General features: G+C 35.1%; 1 protein-coding gene across 1 annotated transcript; it reads left to right on the top strand.

Moving 5' to 3' along the window:
• The first annotated feature begins 358 nt into the window (after positions 1-358).
• LOC124374094 (metabotropic glutamate receptor 8-like) lies at positions 359-22,746 on the top strand. The gene is made up of 7 exons (XM_046832391.1): positions 359-523; positions 3,363-3,522; positions 5,211-5,362; positions 6,024-6,172; positions 8,255-8,451; positions 9,991-10,140; positions 22,688-22,746. Exons 1-7 carry the CDS (start codon positions 359-361, stop codon positions 22,744-22,746), a joined length of 1,032 nt encoding a protein of 343 aa, XP_046688347.1.
• Positions 22,747-24,444: the final 1,698 nt, after the last annotated feature.

Here is a 24,444-nt window from a genome sequence, read left to right on the forward strand (position 1 = left end):
ATCCATGCGTTGCTATTCTCTCTCCCTAAGAAGTTCAGTAAATTCAAACTCAACACTGCTTAAACTTGAGAGTAATCGTTTTCTGATAGTACCTAAATGTTAAAATAACAAAATCGTTTAAAAAATATCTTTTCACGCCACATGTTGATGTGTATACAATCTGGCCAATGCCGTTGCCGTCTTTCTAAACCCCTTAAAATTCTGTCTGGTCCGAAATGTTTTCAAACCATCAGAAAACTCACCGGCCCGCGCATATCGGATGGCTGATGGAAGGACAGGCCTGTCAGAGTGATGGGTCCCAGACGATGATGTGGAAGCGGTATTTTTGGCTCCAGCTGATCTCTCTCGCTGTCCAGAGATGTGCCGGCTGGCTGGAGCTGTGACTGTCGTGGTGGTCTCGTTGCTGCAGACCCCTCACTGCCTGGCCAGACCCTACCTCAATGTCTCCGGGGAGATCATGCTCGGGGGACTCTTCCCTGTCCATGCTAACGGCAAGGGAGTCACGGAATGTGGAGGAGTTCAGGTAAGCAGCTCTGATGCTGTTTCACATATTCTTTACTTAATTTCAAATACCTTATCCAATAGAATGTGTTATTGTACTTTGTATCCTCAGCTATAACACTAAAGATAGAGTGTAACATTCTTCTTGATGTTATTTAAAAATACTTTTGTTTTGTTTCACATTTTATATAGATTGTGCATACAATATAAGCCTATTGCAATTGTCCTCTTGGTAGCACTTAAGACAAATTTCTACATAACTTCACCAAACACGAACCCCAATATCCAAAACCAACCCCGTTCAAAATTATTTATTCAGGGTGTTTCAGACTACCCGGCCACAGTCTCCTGTAATTGAACCGTTTCACTTAGAGCGATGCAATAAACTGTAACCCTAATAAATCTCATACGGCCAACGTCTCAAAATTGTTTTGTCACACTAGAAATACATTATGTACCCGAAAATGTGTGTCACAAGGTTCAAACATTGAAAATTTTAAATATCAAGATATGCTATGTGGCTCATCATTTTAAAGATATTTACTCGTTGGCCGATTTGGTAAAAGAATTTTGAAAATATAGAAAGTCGTTCAAATGGCTTCTTTTTTACTGTGCTGTGTTTGTATTTAATTTTTTGTGAGTGTCAATTTACTATGTTGGAAAAAGCACAAGATAAACTTTCGAACGTCATGTCAAACGAATGAGCGTTTTTGCAAGTTTTTCATAAAGCACCAAACTTTTCAAATTAGAAAATCTTTGCATCCACGTGCCCAAAAACATTTTAAATGACAGCATAGGCACATCATGTGACGCATCAAAGATCAATGGTTTTAATTTTAAACTTAATTTCTGTCTCTTCTAGTTCACAAGTTATTTGGAAAAAATGTAAGGTACTATACAACTGTAATTAAGTTATTTGGTATTTGCTTTGTTTTTTCAACTTAATGACGAAGAATATATTGAGCATCATTAAAAGTGTATTGTGTAAAGTTTTAATTTTTTTATTTTGTACTCTTCGTCCACTTGTGATACATAAGGCACATACATAAGGATGAAATTAATTGCACGAATGCGGAAACTTTTTATATTCTTATGGTCTTAGGAGAACGTTTTCATAGCTATTACAACTGCTGCTCGCTTCTACAAAGATAAATATCCCGAGCGCGAGCATCCCACACGGAAAACATTTTAAGTCACGATTATCAGAAATTGAAAATGATAGACAGTATATATGATATTCATGTTAAGACAAACATGAAAACATCTGAAAAATAAGCTACAGTTGGCAATGACAATACAATTACTCGGTACATTAAAAAACATATGCTATCGTAAAATATTGTTGTTGATCAGTTGTTGTATGGTTTGTACAAAGACATTTAAAAACGCTGTAATAGATTTCGTGTAAATACCAACCTACCCATCCGACTATAAGACTTCTGAGCCTATCATAGAGTAGTGATTTTATATCAATTGTATTATATAGTGCATTATGAGGTTATCATACAAAATATCACTAAATTTGATTCATTATTATTTTTATTTGCTAATAAAAATGATTGAATCGTATAAAAATACAGGATTGCTAACAAAAAAATCTCAACTTGTATACTAGAAGAGATAGAAATAAAGTTTAAATTTAAAAAGTGTCTCTTTTGTAATAACTTTTAATATGATGTTCCATATTACTATACTCTCGTTTTAAAATATTTTTAGTACGGGGCTGCAAAAATATTCAACTTTTAACATTTTAGTGCTGAACTTGCAAATACGGTCAAAAGACGTAGCCTACCGTTCAATTGATTATCTTGTGTTTTTCTTGCGAAATTCGCAAATTTAAATACAAAAGTACCACAGTTAAAAAAAAGAAAAAGAAAAAGGATATATCTGCCATTTAGACAAGACTTGTACCTGTGAATAAGTATGGAGTATTTAATTAATTATGTATTCATAACTGTCAATTCAATTAGATATTTTTTAACCAAAAACCGCAAATAAAATCTACATGTGCAACTAATATAACTGTAATATAATATATAATTTAAGACCTACTCTTATAAAAAATTTTAGATAATTTTAACAATTTTATAAAATATTTTATTTATTTATATTTTTATATTTAATTTATATAAATATCTTTATCTAATTTAATATTTATATTTATATAAATATATCAATTTTTATAAAAATTTTTATAATATACTAGTATATTATATAATTAATGTATTATAAAATAAATAATTTAGTATTGTACTTTGGTTATTCAGGTTAAACCATGTTTTATTATAAAACATAACTATAAATACAGATCTGTAAAAATAATAAATTCATACATCATTTTACGTCTAGCACTGTTTATTTTCTCATTGGTTGATATACCTGTATCTTCCATGGGTTAAGCGCATGAATCCAATTGAGGTATTTACAGATATGACCGTCATTTATACAAAATTACAGCGAGTAAAAGTCTTTGGTACTTAATTTTATATACATAGTAGACTTGGTCGTACCTTCATACTCTTTTTATGTAGGTGACGATACAATGTAAAAGGGGCCTTTGTCTTCTGTGTAGTTTCTAGACCATTTATGAAACAGAAATTAATTGTCTCTACTCCCAACGATCCTGCATTTTTAACATACACTGTTTTGAAAAATAGTGTTTTTAATTTTATGATTGATTGAAATGTTGATAATTTATTAATCCTCCTCCCTACTTAAATCCTGTAGGCTATACGTTACTGGCACAATCTGTACTCTATTTGTTACGAAGTAGATATCAGAATAGTTAAGTTTGCAACCAAAAAGAGGTTTCAACCTAACTTTCTTACATATAATACATCCTATTCTCAATTGTTCACAAGGTAGAGGACGGCATGCTGATGCTGGAGGCTATGCTGTTCATTGTTAATGAAATCAATGAGAGGACAGATCTGCTTCCTGACATCAAGCTTGGAGTGATAGCATACGACACATGTGATAGTCCGGCATACGCCCTGGAACAGTCTTTGGATTTTATCAAAGGTATTTAATTTATAGCTTTCTAAACGCAAAATGATATACAGTAATGCGTTTTCAACAGAGAACGCTTTATAGCGTTCTTCCTTAGACTGAAAATAAATATAATCCTTTTAACTTTTTTAATACATAATACAGTATGAAAACATGGTAAGTTATAACATTCTAAGAACATTTACGTATGTAATTTTAAATTAAATGTCACATGCACTTTGCGACAAACTCCCATTTGATTGGTTGGATGTTGATGTTCACTTATGGGTTTTTAATTATTGATTTTTGATAATACCTAACACAGATTCTGCAATATTCATGATTAGCAATTGGTGAGTGTTTTTGTCAGTCGACGTTTTAATTTAGTGCCAATAAGTTACTCTTTATCAAAATATCTGTAGATGAATATTTTTCAGATAAGTGCCATTATGGATGTTCTTTGCTTCTAAGTCCTTTACTCCACTATGCGGTACATCATTCAGCAGTATGATCGTTTAAAACAGTTCTATAAGAATTCCCAAGTAGTTTTCAAATCTTAATTTTATTAGTTACGTCTTATATTAGTAGATAAAAATATACAAACTAGCACAGACCATATTAATAAATTATTACTTAATTTGAACAAGCTTGGAGTTTTTAGACTGGTCGCAAAACACTTTTAGTGGCATTCTGCTAAACAGGATTACTCACATCAAGAGTATTTTTCCATTCATTTAATTAAACCATATCTGAGTTCTTTAACCTAAAAAAGGGGAACTACTTAAGATTAGGCTAATTTAGCTTCAGTGGTGAGTGAAAAATCCTGTCCAAGTGTTCAATCTGTTGTCTCTGTCTTCTTCTCAACCTCAACCTATGTGAAGCTAAACATTCTGAAAGAATTAATGATTTATCAACAAAATTCTAAATGGCATCAAGGTTTATTTTCCGTATATTAAATGCAGCTGTCTATCTCTTTACCCTGACCATTATGCTGTAACTACATGCATTATAAAGAGACAGTTATTGCACGGCAGTTTACCACATTCAACGCGGCTGACTCTTGCGGTCTAGTATCAGATTAAGAGATGTTACAGTCTCACCCCAGTATAAACCAGTAGTGAAGGTGGTAACACCTTTCCCTAACTAGCACCATTATTTCTTGTACGACACAAGAATTTAATCTCCCCATATACAAATCTGGAGGTTATGTCAATATATTGAACTACCGGTCAATAGTAATTAGTTCATCACATTCAAATCTATTCGAGCACCTAGTGCAGAAGGGACTAAACCTTGTTGTAGGAAAGAATAATATTATTAATCAGCATAAATATAAGAATACAAGGCACACTACAACCAAATAGCATATAACACGATACTCTTCAAAATCATCAATGTAATTGGACTGTTTTGAGTTTTAAGAAAAATTTTTTTGTCACCTTGCCAATTAAAATTGAAATAGGACGTTTGGAAACGCAATTTTTCCATGTAATGGTACGACAGTTTGATTCATCGTCTATGTAATTGTGAAATTACACATAGAGTGAAGTCGAGCACCTACCCAATTCAAAAAGTAAGTTGTATAGCTGTTAGCCTTACATTTAAGATGATACTAATGAGTTGTTAGTCTCACTCGTTTTTCCTTTGTTTATATAACCCTTTAAATTAAGAGCAATTAATTAAAAATCTGTTTCTGACAGGAAGAGTATGATTTGTTTAAGGATTTATTGCCCACTACAATGGTAACAAGCTTCACACCGATCACCCTAAGGAGTTCGTGTGCAGAGATGGAGAACCACCGGAGTACCGAGGTGGTAACTTTGACAAAGTTGCAGCACTTATAGGGGAGCAGTCCAGTGCTGTTACTATGCAGGTATTACATACATCTTGGCATCTTGGGGATCCCTCTAATATATTTTATCTATTATAGAAATAGAGAAGAAAATGTATTCATGTGTTAAATTCAACTGCTCAGAAGTGAAAGTAAATACCAAATTTGTTCTTTTGATATTCCTCCATTGTTCCAATGTAAAATTTTGGTTTTTAACCAATTAAGATAAACTACCATAATTAATTGGAAAATTATTTTAAAATATGTTAGTTAATAAATTTAAAATACATTAACATTTGTATTCTTGCATAACTCTTTCCTTTGAGGCCATCGTTCTTTATTTAGAGTCTGAAGTATTTTAGTACTCCATGTGATGAATTAAGCAATTATGTATTCATCTGGAAGCTCTCAGAATAAATATATCCTGCCCTCACATAAATGTATAATATTTTTCATATACCAAGCTCTTAACACCCTCCTCTGGTGCTACTTACATTCCTCTTTATAATGCTTTCTGGGTCGTTGAAAGAAAGTTATTGGCATACACATGGTAAAGCTAACAGTAAACTTTCTCTGTAATATTGACCAAATACACAGCTATAGTTGAAAAGCTGCTAGTTTGTCGGTTCTGACTGGAGAAGAATGAACTATGCAGACTAGTTAATAAATATTTGCTTTAGTAATTCGCTTGTGTGTAATACAGATCGCGACAATGCTGAGACTGTTCGGCACTCCTATTGTCAGCTACCTGGCCACTTCCCCGGCCCTCAGCAACAAGGACAAGTTCCCCACGTTCTTCCGCACCGTTCCCAGCGACATCAATCAGGCCAACGCGATGTTGGCACTCATCAGGTACAGTCAACCAGACCAAAGTCATATCGGCACTTGTCAGGTACAATTAATGTGAACAAAATGACGTTTATACTTAACAGGTACAATGAACCAGATCAAAAATCATATTTGTACTTGTTATGTACACTCAAGAAAATCAATTCAATTTTGGCACTTTTCATGTGCAATCAACAAGACAAAAACGATGTCTACATTTATTAAGTACAATCAACCAGACCACTGCAATTTGGCAATACTCAAGTATACAATCAACCAGACGAGTACAGTGTTGTTAGTTGTCAGGTTTCAACTCATCTAATACAATGATCCTAAAAAAATCGCGTGTTTAACTGATAAAAGTTGTGGGGCTGTAGGTGATGCTTGTGTATTTCTCGTCCACCATCAGTGTAGCCCTATCCGTTATTAGAAATTTAATTGAATATTAATTAAATTTATACACAGATAGATTTTGTAATAATACTGTACATACGGAATGGATACTAAATTGTGATTCTTTGTAATAGAACTGAAATCATATACTCTGTTATAAACATCCCCGTATATCGACTATAACGTGGAGTAGTGAACTGATATATGCAATATTATTATGATTATACTGCCAAACTGGACTGAAATATTAATTACAAAATATATTGATTGCAATAACTATTATGGAAAGTACATTTTTTATACCAGAAATTTCAACATGGCAGCCCACTTTATGGAATCCATTCTGTTTCCAATTGTTTCAAAAAGGGATAATATTCCGATTTTTTTAAATTTTATTTGCTTTTAACCTACTAGATATTCAACAGAATGACTCACTACAATCATTAAAAATGTTCTTTTAAAATCTATATCAAATTTAAGTTTAGTTTTAAATAAAATGTAACTAAAAACTGTAATAGAGATCTTAGGATTGTCTGTTTTTTATTCATTTCAATGTGCACGTGTAATTTAGAGAGGAAAACTTTCATGGTTGACATTTATTCTGTTTCCAATTGTGTCAAAAAGGGATAATATTCCGATTTTTTAAATTTGATTTGCTTTTAACCTACTAGATATTGAACAGAATGACTCACTACGATCTTTAAAAAATGTTCTTTTAAAATCTATATCAAATTTAAGTTTAGTTTTGAATAAAATGTAATTAAAACTGTAATAGAGACCTTAGGATTGTCTGTTTTTTATTCATTTCAATGCGCACGTGTAATTTAGAGAGGAAAACTTTGATGGTTGACATTTTTTACTTTAAACTTGATAAATTTGTAACGGTTACTTTAAAAATCGTGTTTTTTTTACTAAAAGATCAATAACGGTTTAGGTCAAATAACATTTATTACAATATTTTTATTTTATTTACATTTTCAATACGATATGGTAAGTATTTATAAATTGTATTTTACCTTTTATAGTTTATGGAGATAAGTTGTTAAGATAGCGAGAATCCATTTCTATAAACATTTTTTTCGTCTAAGTATTTATAGTCCGCGGATATATGAATAGTAACTCAGAAACCGAGCCGAGAGGTAATTTACATTGTATAACCACACAACCGGTTTAACCTAACATTGATTGAGAAATTTTCTCCTTAGGAAGAAATTGAATACTACCACGCTACGGAACGGTTCGTCCAAATACTTGGTGGAGGTCGGAACGAATGGGTGACAAATATGAAATGACATTTTGTTCTCATGCCATAGTTTCTTTAGCTTGACACGCTTAAAACCAACCGTAAGGTACGTAAATAAAAGTGTTAAATAATGTTAAATCAACGTCAGCTTATCATAAGAAAACCCAGTATATTTACCCTTTTTGTACACTCTCATTTCGATCTTCGCCAAAACAAGCGTGGATGACGATCGATTTCTATATGAGATAAAATTTCTCTGTCAAGAGAGTAACGAGGTTGTACGCTTATACAGTGAGAATTGGCTCTTGGCTGTTGGAATATTAATTTTATTTCATATAGAATATAAATTGATACTTGGTGTAAAACAAATACCCATACACTGACACGTAATGCCAAATTGCAAGTTTTGAGGTTCAATTGAAAAACTGACTATAAGTGTAAGAGTTTCTCACCTCCTCTCGGCCCACCAGTCAGATGAATTGGACCTACGTATCCATCGTGTACGTGGACACTGAGTATGGGAACCAAGGATACGAGACACTCAACACCTTGGCTCCCGAGTACGGCGTCTGCTTCTCCACGCCGCTGCGAGTCAGCAACGAACACTTCTCCGACGTTGACTACGACAGGATCGTCCAGAAGCTGGCAAACAACTCCGACGCTAGAGGTAATTTACTATTCTTACTGTTACTTGTAAAACAACCTAACCTAACTCATTATTTTCTTCCAATTTGTATATTTTATTTGCATAATCTCAACAAACACAATAGAAAATTTACACTACACAGTGACTCTGTTTTGAAACTTTTAATTTGGGCCCGTCTACTTTATACGCCGATGTTATCATAACGGTAGAGCACCACAATTGTGCTTAAATTCAATAAAAAGTAAGATTGATAATTCAGAATAACTTATTACCATAAATTTATTACTTTTCATGCTTTACTCAAAAGTCAATCGGTTTTTTTGTCGTTGAACTCATTAACTTTCAATTGTATGGTGTTTTAATTAAGTTTAATAACCCATCTTTTACGGTATCACATTTTATTTAAACTCTAATAAATATTCTAAAACTCGTATTATGTTACAATTTATTACTTAGACTATGTTGTTAACTCAAAGAATGACTTGAAATTATTATATTCAATTTGAAAAAGAAAATGTATAAAATATTAACGATTATGAGGCCTGGCGCTCGATTATTCCCAAAATAAAGTGAGGAGCGGTCGGGCGTGTCTTGTTACATCTGTATTATTATACAATACTCTAGCCTTGGTCCACATTAGTAAGCCATTACGATTCATTATTACATAGTAATTGTAGATTAATAATGCAATAAAAATAACAACCGCAAACAAAACACATTTTTAACAACCTAATGGCGATGTTCTAGAACATCCCTTTTCCTTATGATGTTTTTAAATTACGACTTCTAAATACTCTTCATATAGTAACCAAAAAAGACTAATATCTCCTTAACGTCTAGTACAAATCTTCAATCTCCCTCGAACATCAAATTCCTTCCTAGACATATAGTATGCATCACCAAGTGTTGTTTGTGGTGAGGAGAATGTAATTAATTGGTTTCCACTGGTTAACATTTTAAAGAACAAACAATTTTGGGATGTAGCAAATACATACTTAGTGCCACAGACACTAAAAACACAGAGGATCACAAACAACAAAATAACGTGGTCATATGATTAGTAAATTTACAACTTATATAATAACTTTTATTTATTTTTATTTTATTTTATTTTATATTATAAATAGATTAAGGATTTTCTGCTCTACGAAAACCACTTTAATAAGATGGTCCTTGCATATAATGGATCCTTTCTACATTGTTTGGTATTTTGTAACAGATCCACTATGCAGCTTAAAATAATATTGTGGGATTTTACCTCAAAAAAACCTATTTTTTATTTCAATGGTAACACTGACGATAAATGAATTCATGAGTCCAAATTTCAAGTTCTTATGTGACCTTTACCTTCTCTCGCCTGCTTTTATAATACTTACTAATAATGGTGAACGAATAGTGTCTTTTTCCAGTCTTCTATTTAACGATATTTATTACTGGTCCTTATAAAACTTTGTCTGAGGGCAAAGCTATATGTAGTAATAGTTTATAAACAACAATAATATAAATATATATGCTTGTGGTTTTTGAATAAAAATATAATTTCCTAATTATTTATTGCAGTCGTGGTGGTGTTTGCGGAGAAACCAACAGTGGTGTTACGGCTCGTGGAGTCCACACGGCGTATGAAGGTCGGCAACCGCTTCGTCTGGGTTGGCTCTCACGGCTGGACCGTCACTGACCATCGCGAGCATCACTTGCCGATCGTCTCCAGTGAGATTCCCAATAGAGTTTACTTGTAACTTATACCGCACTAATCAGTGTATAACTAAAACTGTTCTGGTGGAAATACTCGTACTTTTGGCATTCTTAAAAATATGTTTTCCACTTAAGCCAAATTGGTTATTGTCTCAAAACATTTATTGGGAAATGCATGCCGAGGCTTAAAACTTTGTCTGTTTTAACTTATCTACTGCAGAGCTTTGGACAGTAACCCAACCTGCAACTGTATTAATTTTTGTTAGCTTATTGTAATTTACATTAGGTGTTGGACTTACAGCTAAAAAACTACAGTAAGCAACATGAAGTAGAGAGAATAATTATTTATGAGTTTCCCAAAAATTCTGAACTCTGATTCTGACTGTGATAAATTTATAATCTACTTTTTGCACTGTAATCGGTAAACAAAACTTCGTATCATTGAGGTTATGTTAATAATTAGAATGGACCTTAACTAAATTTTAATAAGAATTCTCACACATACCAACTATTATGACTAATTCAAGTTTGTTGTTGAGCTAAATTGGACCGATTCCAAGGCCGAAAGTGTTTAATACACAACTATCACAAGTACAACAATAATGTACGTATTATGGATTTATGGTTCTTAACGAAAACTGAAATTACCGTTTTATGGAACAACGATTGAAACTCAAAATAATCATAACTCCATCGTTATTGAGATGTTTCTTCTTAAAGACCGTAAGGATCTAGGAACAAGGGATTCATAACGATCTGCTGTTCACAATGATTGGAACAGTTTATCTATGATGTGTCTGTTACTTTGAGTAGCCAATAAGTTTAGTACTCATATCAAAGTCTTTTTTTAAATCTTTCAGATGTTTGTATCACACACAATTCAGATAATAAGTAGCAAACGTTAGAAAAGTTCCCGAGTGAATCCTGAAGACCAAATTATCTAAAAAGCTGAAATGATCCAAGAGTTTTTGTGAAGTCTGATACCATATAGTCTGAAAGATTACAGAAGTGATGCAATTCAGAAGCCAAGAGTTCGTCGTTTAAAATCTTCAAAAGCCAATTTATACCAGAATCTCCCCCAAATTAAATCGCCAGAATTCAAGTTAAAAGCAAGTAAAACCTGTAAGTCAATTGGTCATAGTAGTGGAAACTGGAGGCTTCTAAATCTCAAAATCATTCAATGATCAAATAGACAGTTTAGTGAAAATGATTAGTGTTTGTTGGAGACTCCAAGGAATATGGGTTCCTGCTTGTAAAGTATACTCGAAAGCTAGTACTTGTAGAAGTCAAAGTAAAAAATTATAGATTCAATTCGTTCCATAATCAAAAATGTGTAAATATTATACTATTGATGCCAGAAAAACTGGTGCCTAGTTGGTAGCCTTATAGGCCAGGGTCTTCTACAGACTAGTTGATCCCAGAGACTGTGAATTTCGACAGTAAGGATAGGAGGCCATGGATTCCACAGGCCAAGAACTCAAAAGAGACGAAGAGCACGTAGATTCCATGATTCAGACCCTGCACTTTTACTGACTAGAATTTACAGATTCGGATGTTTCTATAGATTTAGAAGACCAAATGTGACTCAAGGCCAGCGACATTTAGGGATCGTAGTATGCAAATGCAACCTTCAAACCCTCAAATTGCGCTATACGAGTTCTAAGCACTTTTATTTGTATCTACTTTTTAGTGATGACTCCATTGCATCACCAAAATAAAAGAACAAGTCGGGAGACAAAATTAAAAAATCAGTTTGCAATTAAATAACCATTCTTAAAATTGGCCATTTCTGGTTTCAAACTTTAAAATGTAAAAACTATGAATATTAAATAAAGAGTAAACATTGTGTGTGGTAATCAAAAATGTTGAAAGAAACCGTAAAATATTGTTATATCGTTTGGTTTTGCACCAACATGGTCCTGCTTCAAAATGCCCAAAATTAAAGGTACATTATGGTGGTGTTTTATTATTTTGTTTCACACTAATTAATCTTTTATAAATTATTTTTATTTTACGCAAATAGCGTAAAATAAGTTTATAATCATCTATTAAAGAAAACTTTTCAGCGCTTAAATAGGAAAGTAAACTTATGTTGCCAAAATAAAAAGTTTTAGGAAAAGTATTACTTCAACTCGCCTTCGGCTCGCTGGGGGCTACGCCCCCAGGCCCCCAAAGTAAACGCTTGCAAATTCGGGGATAAGCGGAATTCGGTGACTGGTTAAGTCCGGACATTAAGTAAATGGACAAGGGATTTAAAAATTGACCTTTTTCATAGATTTTTTTTCCGGATTCGTAAAAACTTTTGACTTTGAGGGCATTTTGCGGTTAAACCGTTAGAGATACGACAAAAAGTGACTGGACCTTTCTTGTTGGAAATTTAATTTTGTCTTTCGATTGTGCCCTCAGATCTGATCTACGACCTATGGTTTAGCCAGAAATGAGCTCGGGAGAAAAGTCTGCACGGGTCAGCTATCTTGAATTGTTTAGTATAAACATAATAAAAACCGACCTCAAGGCAGTATTTTAAGTCGAACAGGGGGTTTAATATCACCAGGGAGACTATCTAGTCAAGGCGAGAAATTCCCTGGGTGGGTGATTAATGTTAAGGAGGTTAAGACAAGAGGGGGTTTAATTTCGTCAGGATATTGTCTGGTCATATGAACAAATTCCCAGGGGGGGTTAACGTTGCCGGGGGATAAGTCTCCAGGGGGTTATCTGGTCATACCAGGATCTTCCCAGGGGGGGGGGGTTAAGAGATTTGGTGACTGGTAAAATTCGGACATGAGGTCATGGCAGGAAATTCCCTGGGGGGGGTTTAATGTTACCAGGGGGGTTAACACATCAGGGGGTTGAATGTACAGGAGGTTATCAGGTCATACCAGGAAATCCCCGGGGGGGGGGTTAATATTACCGGGGGTTAATGACACACTTGGGCCTTTTTTAGAGGGTATTGTGTCTGTGAACATAATAAATATTCCTCTGTCCCTATCTACTATTGACGCTTAGCTAACGCTCAGCCAACTCCCGAAGTCACTGAACCTTTTCTGTAGATCACGTGATTTCCTAAATCCCGTTTAAAATTTGTTTTGAGTTACGACCAACCGTTTAGCCGCTATCAAGCCCGGAATGTAAATTTTTAGGCGAAAATGTCCAATATTTTCACTTAATCGCGTTTTGCGGTCAAACTAAGGGAAATATAGTAAAAAGTCACTGGACCTTTTTTGTAGGTCATCTTATTTCCTAAATAAAACGTTAGTCTTATTTTGACCTCCGACCAATGGTTTCGCCGCTATCGACCCCAAAAACAAAAGTTTCGCGTAAAAGTTACAACAAAATTGTACATAATCACGTTTTTCGGCCAAAACCAATCGAGATAGGGCAAAAGATTACTGGACCTTTTCTGTAGATCGCGCAATTTGCTAATTTGATGGGTCAATCAGATTTGAGCTACGACCAACGGTTCGGCCGCTATCGGGCTTGAAACATTATTTTTATCGAAAAAATCTCTGGAATTTCAAATGTTCGAGCGTTTTGTCGCTTAACCATGGAAGATAGAGCAAAAAGTCATTAGACCTTTTTTGTAGTTCACTTCATTCCTGACCATGAATTTTCCGTCAGATCCGAGCTAGCTCCAACGGCTCGCCCGCTATCGGGCTTACAAAAAATGCCTGCAGGGGTGAAGAATGCGCGATTTTTTTTTTGGGAATTTTTTTTGAGGGGGTTTGAAAATGAAAAATTCTCACTTTTCGGGATTTTCCTGGTGGTTACACGTGGAAAGCTATCTGTGTACCAAATTTCAAGTCTCTAACTCATCTGGAAGTAGGTTAGAATTAGTATACGTGAGTGAGTCAGTCAGTCAGTCAGTTACACATGCGGTTGTATATATATTAGACTCGCCTTCGGCTCGCTGGGGGCTACGCCCCCAGGCCCCCATGATGTACGCTTGCAATTTCGGGGATGAGCGGTTAAATTTACGCTTGTAAATTCGGGGATAAGAGAGATTTGTTGATTGGTAAAATTCGGACATGAGGCCATGCTAGGAAATTCCCTGGGGGGTTTAATGTTACCGGGGGTTAAGACATCAGGGGGTTATCTGGTTATACCAGGAACTTCCCAAGGGGGGTTAAGAGATTTGGTGATTGTTAGAATTCGGACATGAGGTCAGGCCAGGAAATTCCCTAGGGGGGGGGGTTAATGTTACCATGGTGGTTAACACATCGGGGGGTTTAATTTACTCAGGAGATTATATGGTCATACAAGGAAATTCCAGGGGTGTTTAATGTAACCTTCGCTAACGCTCAGCCAATTCCACGATGTGCTCCAGTAGACGTATACTAGTCAGTCGTTTTACTAATTTTAACCAAAGTTTTGATTTAAAGAGCATTTTAACGGCTTAAACCGTTAGAGATACGACAAAAAGTGACTGGACCTTTCTTGTCGGAAATTTAATTTTGTTTTCCGATTGTGACCTCAGATTTGATCTACGACCTATGGTTTTAGTCGGTACAACGCTTGGGATAAAAGTCTGCACCGGTCAGCTGTTGTGTAAACAGATTTAGTGTAAATAAATTTAAAACTGCCTTTATTAGATTATTAAGTTGATCAGGGGGTTTGTTTTAATCAGGAGTGCATCAACCAGGAAAATTCCCGGGAGGGGGGTTAATGTTATCGGGAGTTATTAGAACGCGTGGTACTTTTCTGGAAAATGTGTGTCTGTGCTACGAGAATATGTGTACAGTAATTTTTATCAAAATAAAACGTTGATGAGGGGGTTTATATTACTTCGGAAATTTTCATTCCATAATAGTGTTGATAAGGAATCACTATTTCATTTTAAAAAGCACTCTGTCCCTATCTACTATTAAAAGCTTCACTAACGCTCAGCCAACTCCCGATGTGGAGGGGGGGGGTTATAGTCACTCGTTAACGGAGTAATACAAGTCCAATCTGGAACCAGCATGAATCGCACTAATTATAGTTGCAAAATTTAAAACACCTAAAATTGACGACAAAGAATTAGCCATTTATAGCATTTATCAGGCTTACGGAAAGATAAACGACAGAAAGCTACTGGACCTTTTTTGTAGATCCTATGAATAGCTACTTACAAAAAGTTTTACATTTAAGCTAGGACCAACAGTTCGGCCACTATCGAGCACGAAAAGTAAGTTTTTAAGTGAAAGTTACAATATAATTACGTTTTACGGCTAAATCATGGAAGATAGAGTAAAAGGTCACTGGACCTTTTGTGTAGATCGCATTATTTTGTATTAAAATCAAATTTTTACTCTGGGCTAGAACTAAGGTTTTGTCTGAAATAGAGCCCAGAAAACAAAATCTCACGTAAAACTCAAAAAAATCAAAACTTTAAAACGCGTTTATGCGGCCAAACCGTTGGAGGATAGGGCAAAATGTTACTTAACCTTTTTTGTAGATCACGTGATTTTCTAAATCCAAATGAAAATCTGATTTGAGAAACGACCAACCGTTTAGCCGCTATCAAGCCCGGAATGTAAATTTGTAGGCGAAAATTTCCAAATATTTTCACTTAATCGCGTTTTTGCGGTCAAACTAATGGAGATATAGTAAAAAGTCATTAGACCTTTTTTGTAGATCATATTATTTCCTAAATGTAACTTTTGATTTATTTTGACCTCCGACCAATTGTTTCGCCGCTATCGACCCCAAAAAACAAAGTTTTCACGTGAAAATTACAAAAAAATTGCACATAATCACGTTTTTTGACCAAACCAATGGAGATAGGGCAAAAAGTTACTGAAACTTTTCTGTAGATCACGTTAATTTGCTAATTTGATGGGTTAATCAGATTTGAGCTACGACCTACCGTTCGGCCGCTATCTGGCTCGAAACATTCATTTTTGCGAAAAAATCTCTGGAATGTCAAATGTTCCCGCGTTTTGTCGCTTAACCATGGAAGATAGAGCAAAAAGTCACTGGACCTTTTTTGTAGTTCATTTCATTCCTGACTATGAATTTTTCGTCAGATCCGAGCTAGCTCCCAACGGTTCGCCCGCTATCGGGCTTACAAAAAAAGGCCTGCAGGGGTAAAGAATGTGCGATTTTTTTGGGAATTTTTTTGGAGGGCTTAAAAGTAAAAAAGTCCGGTTTTCAGACTTTTCCTCTGGGTTATATTGCGAAAGGTACCTGCATGCCAAATTTCAAGTTTCCAGCACTTCTAGAACTATGTTAGAATTTGTATATATCTGTCAGTCAGTGAGTGAGTCAGTCAGTTACACATGCGGCTGTATATTATATGGGACTCGCCTTCGGCTCGCTGGGGGCTACGCCCCCAGGCCCCCTTTTGGGTGTTTGCCAAGTTCGGAGATAAGAGGGATTTGGTGATTGGTAAAAGTCGGACATGAGGTCATGCTAGGAAATTCCATGGGGGGGGGGAGGTTAATGTTACCGGGGGTTAAGACATCAGGGGGTTTAGTTTACCCTGGAACGTTATCTGCTCATACCAGGAAATTTCCTGGGGGGGAGTTAATGTTACCTGGAGTTAATGACACATGGGCTTATTTTAGAAGGTGTTGTGTCTGTGAACATAATAAAAAATTCACTTTATCCCTTTCTACTATTGACGCTTAGCTAAAGTTCAGCCAATTTCTAATGTGGGGTATATTCATTCGTTAACTGGATTAGCGGTATTCGGGGAGAGTTATGTCCGAGCATTAGATTAGGGAACTTGGAGTTAAAATAAGACCTATTTTATCAAATTATCCAAATTCAACCAAAGTTTTGAACTTAAGGGGATTTTGCGGCTAAACCGTTAGAGATACGAGAAAAAGTGACTGGACCTTTCTTGTCGGAAATTTAATTTTCTCTTTAGATTATGCCATCAGATTTAAGCTACGACCTATAATTTAGGCAGTACAGAGCTTAGGACAAAAGACTGCACTGGGCAGTTTAAAAATATCACGTAAAACATAAAAAATCAATACTTTAAAACGCGTTTATGCGGCCAAACCGTTGAGGATAGGGCAAAATGTTACTGGGCCTTTTTTGTAGATCACATTATTTGCTAAATCCTGTTGAAAAATTTGTTTTGAGCTACGACCAACCGTTTAGCCGCTATCAAGCCCGGAATGTAAATTTGTAGGCGAAAATTTCCAAATCTTTTCATTTAATCGCATTTTGCGGCCAAACTAATGGAGATAGAGTAAAAAGTCACTAGAACTTTTTATGTAGATCACTTCATTTCCTATATCTAACCTTTGTTTTATTTTGCCCTCCGACCAACAGTTTCGCCGCTATCGACCTCAAAAACAAACTTTTCACGTAAATATTACAAAAGAAATTGCACATAATCACGTTTTTCGGCCAAACCAATAGAGATAGGGCAAAAAAGTCACTGGACCATTTCTGTAGATCACGTAATTTGCTAATTTGATGGGTCAATCAGATTTTAGCTACGACCTACCGTTCGGCCGCTATCGGGCTCGAAACATTACTCTAAGCGAAAAAATCTCTGGAATGTCAAATGTTAGAGCGTTTTGTCGCTTAACCATGGAAGATAGAGCAAAAAGTCACTGGACCATTTTTGTAGTTCACTTCATTCCTGAACCATGAATTTTTCGTCAGATCCGAGCTAGCTCCAACGGTTCGCCCGCTATCGGGCTTACAAAAAATGCCTGCAGGGGTAAAGAATGCGCGATTTTTGGGGAATTTTTTTGAGGGGTTTAAAAGTAAAAAAGTCCGGTTTTCAGACTTTTCCTCTGAGTCATATTACAAAAGGTACCTGCATGCCAAATTTCAAGTTTCCAGCACTTCTAGAACTATGTTAGAATTTGTATCTATATATCAGTGAGTGAGTGAGTGAGTCAGTCAGTTTCACATGCGGCTGTATATATATGGGACTCGCCTTCGGCTCGCTGGGGGCTACGCCCCCAGGCCCCCATGATGTACGCTTGCAAATTCGGGGATGAGCGGTTAAATTTACGCTTGCGAATTCGGGGATAAGAGAGATTTGGTGATTGTTAAAATTCGGACATGAGGTCATGCCAGGAAATCCCCTGGGGGGGTTTAATGTTACCAGGGGTTAAGACATCAGGGGGTTATTTGGTCATACCAGGAACTTCCCAAGGGGGGGTTAAGAGATTTAGTGATTGGTAAAATTTGGACATGAGGTCATGCCAGAAAATTCCCTGGGGGGGTTTAATGTTACCGGGGGTTAATTCAGACATAGGTTTCCAAATGTCATGTATCCGTTTTTGAGAATCGTACGGCTCTTAATGCTTCGCTAACGCTCAGCCAATTGATGTGTAGTGTATAATATTAATCAAATGGATATCGTAGAACAGTTAAGTTATGTGTTCGCGAAATTAGAAGACAAGAAGAATTTGATGGTAACTAAAGTCAGAGATTATGTTTGTATATCATAGTTTAATTTTCTGGATTTACCCAAACTTTTGACTTTGAGAGCGTTTTTTACGGCTTAACCGTTAGAGATACGACAAAATGTGACTGGACCTTTCTTGTGCTGTCGGATTTTATCTCCGACCTGTGGTTTAGGCAGTAAAGAGGTTGGTATAAAAGACTGCACTAACGATTCGCCCGCTATCGGGCTTCAAAGAAAAGGCTGCAAGAGTGAAAAAGTGCGAAAGTTTGCCAATTTTTTTGAGGGGTTTAAAAGTAAAAATATCCGGTTTTCAGACTTTTCCCGGTGGTTTGAAGGTAAAAGCTACGTGCGTGCAAAATTTGGTGTTTCCAGCACTTCTAGAAGTGGGTTAGAATTTCGTATACCCTATCAGTCAGTGAGTTACATATGCGGCTGTATATAATAGGGATAAACAAGCTAGCACTGAGCTCGAAAGGCGATAAAAATAATTGTTCTATAAAATAAGATTGATACAATACCGTATGGTTATAAAAAAGAAACAAAAATCTGACATATTATATGAATTAAATAAACTGTTTAAAAAAATTAAAAATAACCTTTGCTAACGCTCAGCCAATTCGCGATGTGCTCTATTAGCCACTTACACTAGTCACTGGTTTACGAATTAATATAAATTCAATATGAAACTGTTATTAATTGTACCAATTCTATTCGGAAAAAAACCCTTAAAATTGCCAATTCACAAAAAAGATTTTGCCATTGAGAGCGTATAACAGGCTTACGGAAAGGTATACGACAAAAAGCTACTGAACCTTTTTTGTAGATCCTATTAATGGCTATTTAATAAAGTGTTTAAGTTTAAGCTAGGATAAACGGGTTAACCAATATCGTCTCCAGTAAAAACATTTCCACGTCAAAATGACAAAATATTAGCATTTATTGGCCAAACCGATAGAGATAGGGCAAAAAAGTCACTGGACCTTTTTTGTAGATCGTCTTATTTTGTATTAAAATCCGCTTTTTAATTTACACTAACTTTAAAGATTCTGCCGATATAGAACCCAGAAACAAAATTCTGAAGTAAAACTTGAAAAATGGACACATTTAAATGCGTTTTCCGGCCAAACCATTAAGGATAGGGTAAAATGTTACTGGACCTTTTTTGTAGATCGCGCCGTTTCCTAAATCCCATTGAAAATTTGTTTTGAGCTACGACCAATAGTTTAGCCGCTATCAAGCCCGAAAGGTAAATTTTTAGGCGAAAATTTCAAAATATTTTAATGTAATCGCGTTTTTCGGCCAAACCAATTGAGATAGAGCAAAAGGTCACTGGACCTTTTTTTGTAGTTCACTTCATTCCTGACCATGAATTTTCCGTCAGATCGAAGCTAGCTCCAATGGTTCGCCCGCTATCCTGTCAGTTACACATGCGGCTGTATATATATGGGACTTCGGCTCGCTGGGGGCTACGCCCCCAGGCCCCCATTTGGGTGTTGGCCAATTTCGGGGATAAGCGGAATTCAGTGACGGGTAATATCTGAGAATTATACTAGGGTCTGGGTGTTTAAATTAGGCCTAATTTATTGAAATTTTATTTATTAATCCAATTTTTGACTTTAATGACATTTTACTGCTTAACCGTTAGAGATACGAGAAAAAGTGACTGGACCTTTCTCGTCGGAAATTTAATTTTGTCTTTCGATTGTGCCCTCAGATTTGATCTACGACCTATGGTTTAGTCGGTACAACGCTTGGAATAAATGTCTGCACTGGTGGGGAAAAGAGCGATTTGGTGAGATTGGTAAAATTCGGACATGAGGCCATGCCAGGAAATTCCCTGGGGGGGGTTTAATGTTACTGGGGGGGTTAACATTTCAGGAGGTTTAATGTACTCAGGAGCTTATCTGGTCATACCAGGAAATCCCGGGGGGGTTAATGTTACCGGGGGGGTTAACACATCAGGGGGTTTAATGTACTCAGGAGGTTTATCTGGTCATACCAGGAAATCCCCCGGGGGGGGGTTAATGTTACCGGGGGTTAATGACACACTTGGACTTATTTTAGAGGGTGTTGTGTCTGTGAACATAATAATCAAATTCACTCTGTCCCTATCTACTATTGACGCTTAGCCAACGCTCAGCCAATTTATAAATGTGGTGTTGTATTCCCTAGTTAACCTAGCAAAGCAAGTGCAAAACTGAATCTGGAAACGAATTACACAAAATATTAGTCACATATTGGTTAAAAAAACTCCAAAAAATTGCCAATCCACGACAAAATATTTTGCTATTTATAGCGTTTTCGGGCTTATTGAAGGGACATACAACAAAAAGGTACATGACCTTTTTTGTTAGATCCCATCAATTTGTAGTCATAAACATTTTTACATTTAAGCTAGAAACTATTTGTTTGGCCGCTATCGACTCTAGAAACAAAATTCTTAAATACAAATTAAGAAATATTTACATTTATTAGCCGAACCAATGGAGATAGAGCAAAAGGTTACTAGACCTTTTTTGTAGATCGCGTTTAATTAGTGTTTAAAATCAAATATTTATTTTGTGCTAAAATTTAGAATTTTGCCTGCAATAAAGCCCAGAAAACAAAATTTCACGTTAAAACTGAAAAAAATCGATACTTTAAAAACGCGTAATGCGGCCAAAACCGTTGATGATAGGGCAAAAATGTTACTAAACCTTTTTTGTAGATCACGCCAATTTGCTAAATCCCATTGAAAATTTGTTTTGAGCTACGACCAACCGTTTAGGCCGCTATCGAGCCCGAAAAGGTAAAGGATTAGGCGAAAATTTCAAAATATTTTAATGTAATCGCGTTTTGCGGCCGAACCGATGGAGTTAGGAGCAAAAAGTCACTGGACCTTTTTTTGTAGTTCACTTCATTCCATGACCATGAATTTTTCGTCAGATCGAAGCTAGCTCCAACGGTTCGCCCGCTATCGGGCTTCAAAGGGAAGCTGCAAGGCCAAAAACAGGGGTCACTTCGCGAATTTTTTTTGAGGGGTTCAAAAGTAAAAAATTCCCGGTTTTCAGACTTTTTCCCGGTGGTTTGAGGACTCCAGCTACGTGTGTGCAAAATTTGGTGTTTCCAGCACTTCTAGAAGTGGGTTAGAATTTGTATACCCTATCAGTCAGTCAGTCAGTCAGTCAGTCAGTTACATATGCGGCTGTATATAATATAGGATTATCAAGTGGAAAATCAACATACAAAAATGTATATACTCCTTTCAATTGAATTTTAGATGATACTTTGTTATTTGCTACATATTCAATGAATTTGTCTACCGTATATACGTCTTCTGCAAATATCTACAAACTGATTTTTTTAATGCAGGCCTGTCATTTGCTGATTTGTCAAATGAAGATATTTGTCTTTTAACAAAAACATCCCACGGTTTTTTCTTACATATAATCTCTAATAAAGTTAATTCAAAGCTATCTCATTTTAAATGGCAGCCCCTCTAAGAAAATTAAATAAAAATGTATTCCTATACTAAAAAAGTAAAATATACTATAGTTACTGTTCAGAGTGTTCCATAATGTGTGTCAATTATTTCAGAAATTTTTAAGGGTATAAAATAATAAAAAAATTAAATACAACATAGCCAAAAAATACAAAACTATTATTTATTTATTTTATTATTAATTTATTTTAAAACCTGTGTAAGATACTCCACTAAATTTTGGAACACATTATTTTTATTCTCTAAAACAGTTTATGAAATATAGATAAACACGTTGTGGAATTCCCATGTATATTTCAGTAATATTAAAATGAATACTCTTACAGAATCTATACCTTTAATACTTTGACATTTGCGTATAATATAACTGCCATTGCAATGTCACCTGACAAATATATTTATTGAGAAACTTATAATAGTACGTTTAAACACTAATAAAAACACATTAGTCTTTAAATCGTTCTCTTACTGCAAGTAAGTGAATTGGCCCTTTGTAAGAGAATTTCTTGCAGAGTGTAAGTGACACATTTTGGGATTAGAAGTGTTAAATTATTATTGCCATATTATTTTATTTTAATGTATAAATTTTCCTAAACATATAAAAGGGAAAATGTTATAAAAAATGAGTACGTTACATTGAAATTTATTTGTGGCATTGATTATTTAGAAAATCTCTCTTTTTCCCATGTTGAAAACTCACTGATTGGCATTTTTTCTCTCAGAGCTAGAAGATTCATTGGCCACTGTCAACCGTCCAAACCGTTCGAAACTGGCCAATTAACCAAAGGTAATAAACTATTAGACCTGGCACATGTGCTTGTATTTTGGTCGTACCCTACATTTACAAACAACACAATTTTTCAATAGAAAAAGACAACATTTTAAAAACTATCCGTTATAAAAAATCTTTCCTTCAAATGTTCAAAATGATTTTCATAGTTTTTAAATGTATTCTCTGTAACTAGTCAACCTAATTCAACCAAATTCAAATTATTTGATATTATTATGCAAACGTTATATAACTTTCCACTGAATATTTCCAAGCACTGATTAACCACCATCTTATTATCAATATGATATTCTACATATTAAAAAAAGTCAGGAGATGACTTTTATGTTTTAATAATTTACGAGCAAACTGTAAATTACAGATTTTTGGACAAATTTTATGTTTTGCATGGTTAACCGTTTATGAAAATACTCCTCTTTATACGCTATTAATTAAATCTGTAGTATTCTACCGTTTTTTTTTTTACATTACACATATTACAGCTGCAATAAAGAGTTATGTATCAGCTACCTAAATTATTTGTTTTATTTCGAACAAAGCACAAGTCAAACGAAAAATACTTCTAACAGTGGTCAAAAATAAATTACCATTCTCCCCATATTCGCATTATCCTCATTTGTTTTATATCAACGTTCATAAATGTTGCCATTTTCTATTTGAAATTATCTACTTAAGCACTGTTTTACAAAAGCTATTTCTAAGTTTAGTGTAATATTTACATTCATGGGATTTGCATGTTTTTGTCACTAGTAACAGTGTTGTGTTTGTAACTAACATCCTCTGTTATAATATAATGATCTCATATCTTAAATATCATAAAATAAGATCATATACTCATACAATAGTAAATAATGGTTTTTATTGCTTATTTATATTTGAAAACTTAACATAAATGAAAATGTAATTGATTAAAAGTGAAATGTGCTGCTATAAAATTAAATTGTATTGTTTGAGTAGTATACGTTGTCTACGGTAGTAAAACGCATTTATTAGAATTGTTATTTTTGTGTAGGTTTTAGTTTAGATGCTTTTTTATTCCTAAGCAAAAATCTAGATTACACCCCTATTAAATCTAAGGGTGTAATGAATCGTAACGGTGTCATGAGTGGAAAGTCTGTAGTTGGGTGCGCAATCTTTAACAGTTGTGAAGGCAGTCTGCGACCATTTTGAAAATCGCCATTTATATACGGGTCGAGTTTCTCAAATGAGAGGTGGTTTATGTGGCACATCATATTGACAATTTATCACTTTTATAAATACGTGTAAAATGTGTTTTAAGATAACTTTATTTGTACAGGAGTATTGGTATATAAATCTAACGAGTAGACTTTAACGTGCCATAACTCCTTCATAGAGTGCCGGTGGAGCCGGGCAGTTAGGGGATCAACTGGACCTCCCTGAATTTTAAACAAAGATTCAGTAGGTCAAACATTCCAGTGACTTGAAGCATGAAATAGAATTACTTGATTCGCTTCCGCAGCCACAGAATATGAATAAAATCTCAAATAATTTGTCCATCAAACGGTCAGAAACTGTTGTTACCGCCTTATATCTCATTAGGTATATTCTTTGACTTGGATCATTTCAGCCAAATTCATTATGTAGACGCATGCGCGGCCTGCGCATGTATTAGGCATTGGGGCAACGCGAAGTGACATTTAACCTCCATTGTTACTCTTCGCTAATCCC

Source organism: Homalodisca vitripennis, unplaced genomic scaffold (genome assembly GCF_021130785.1).
Source record: "Homalodisca vitripennis isolate AUS2020 unplaced genomic scaffold, UT_GWSS_2.1 ScUCBcl_7254;HRSCAF=14861, whole genome shotgun sequence".
NCBI classification, from domain to species: domain Eukaryota; kingdom Metazoa; phylum Arthropoda; class Insecta; order Hemiptera; family Cicadellidae; genus Homalodisca; species Homalodisca vitripennis.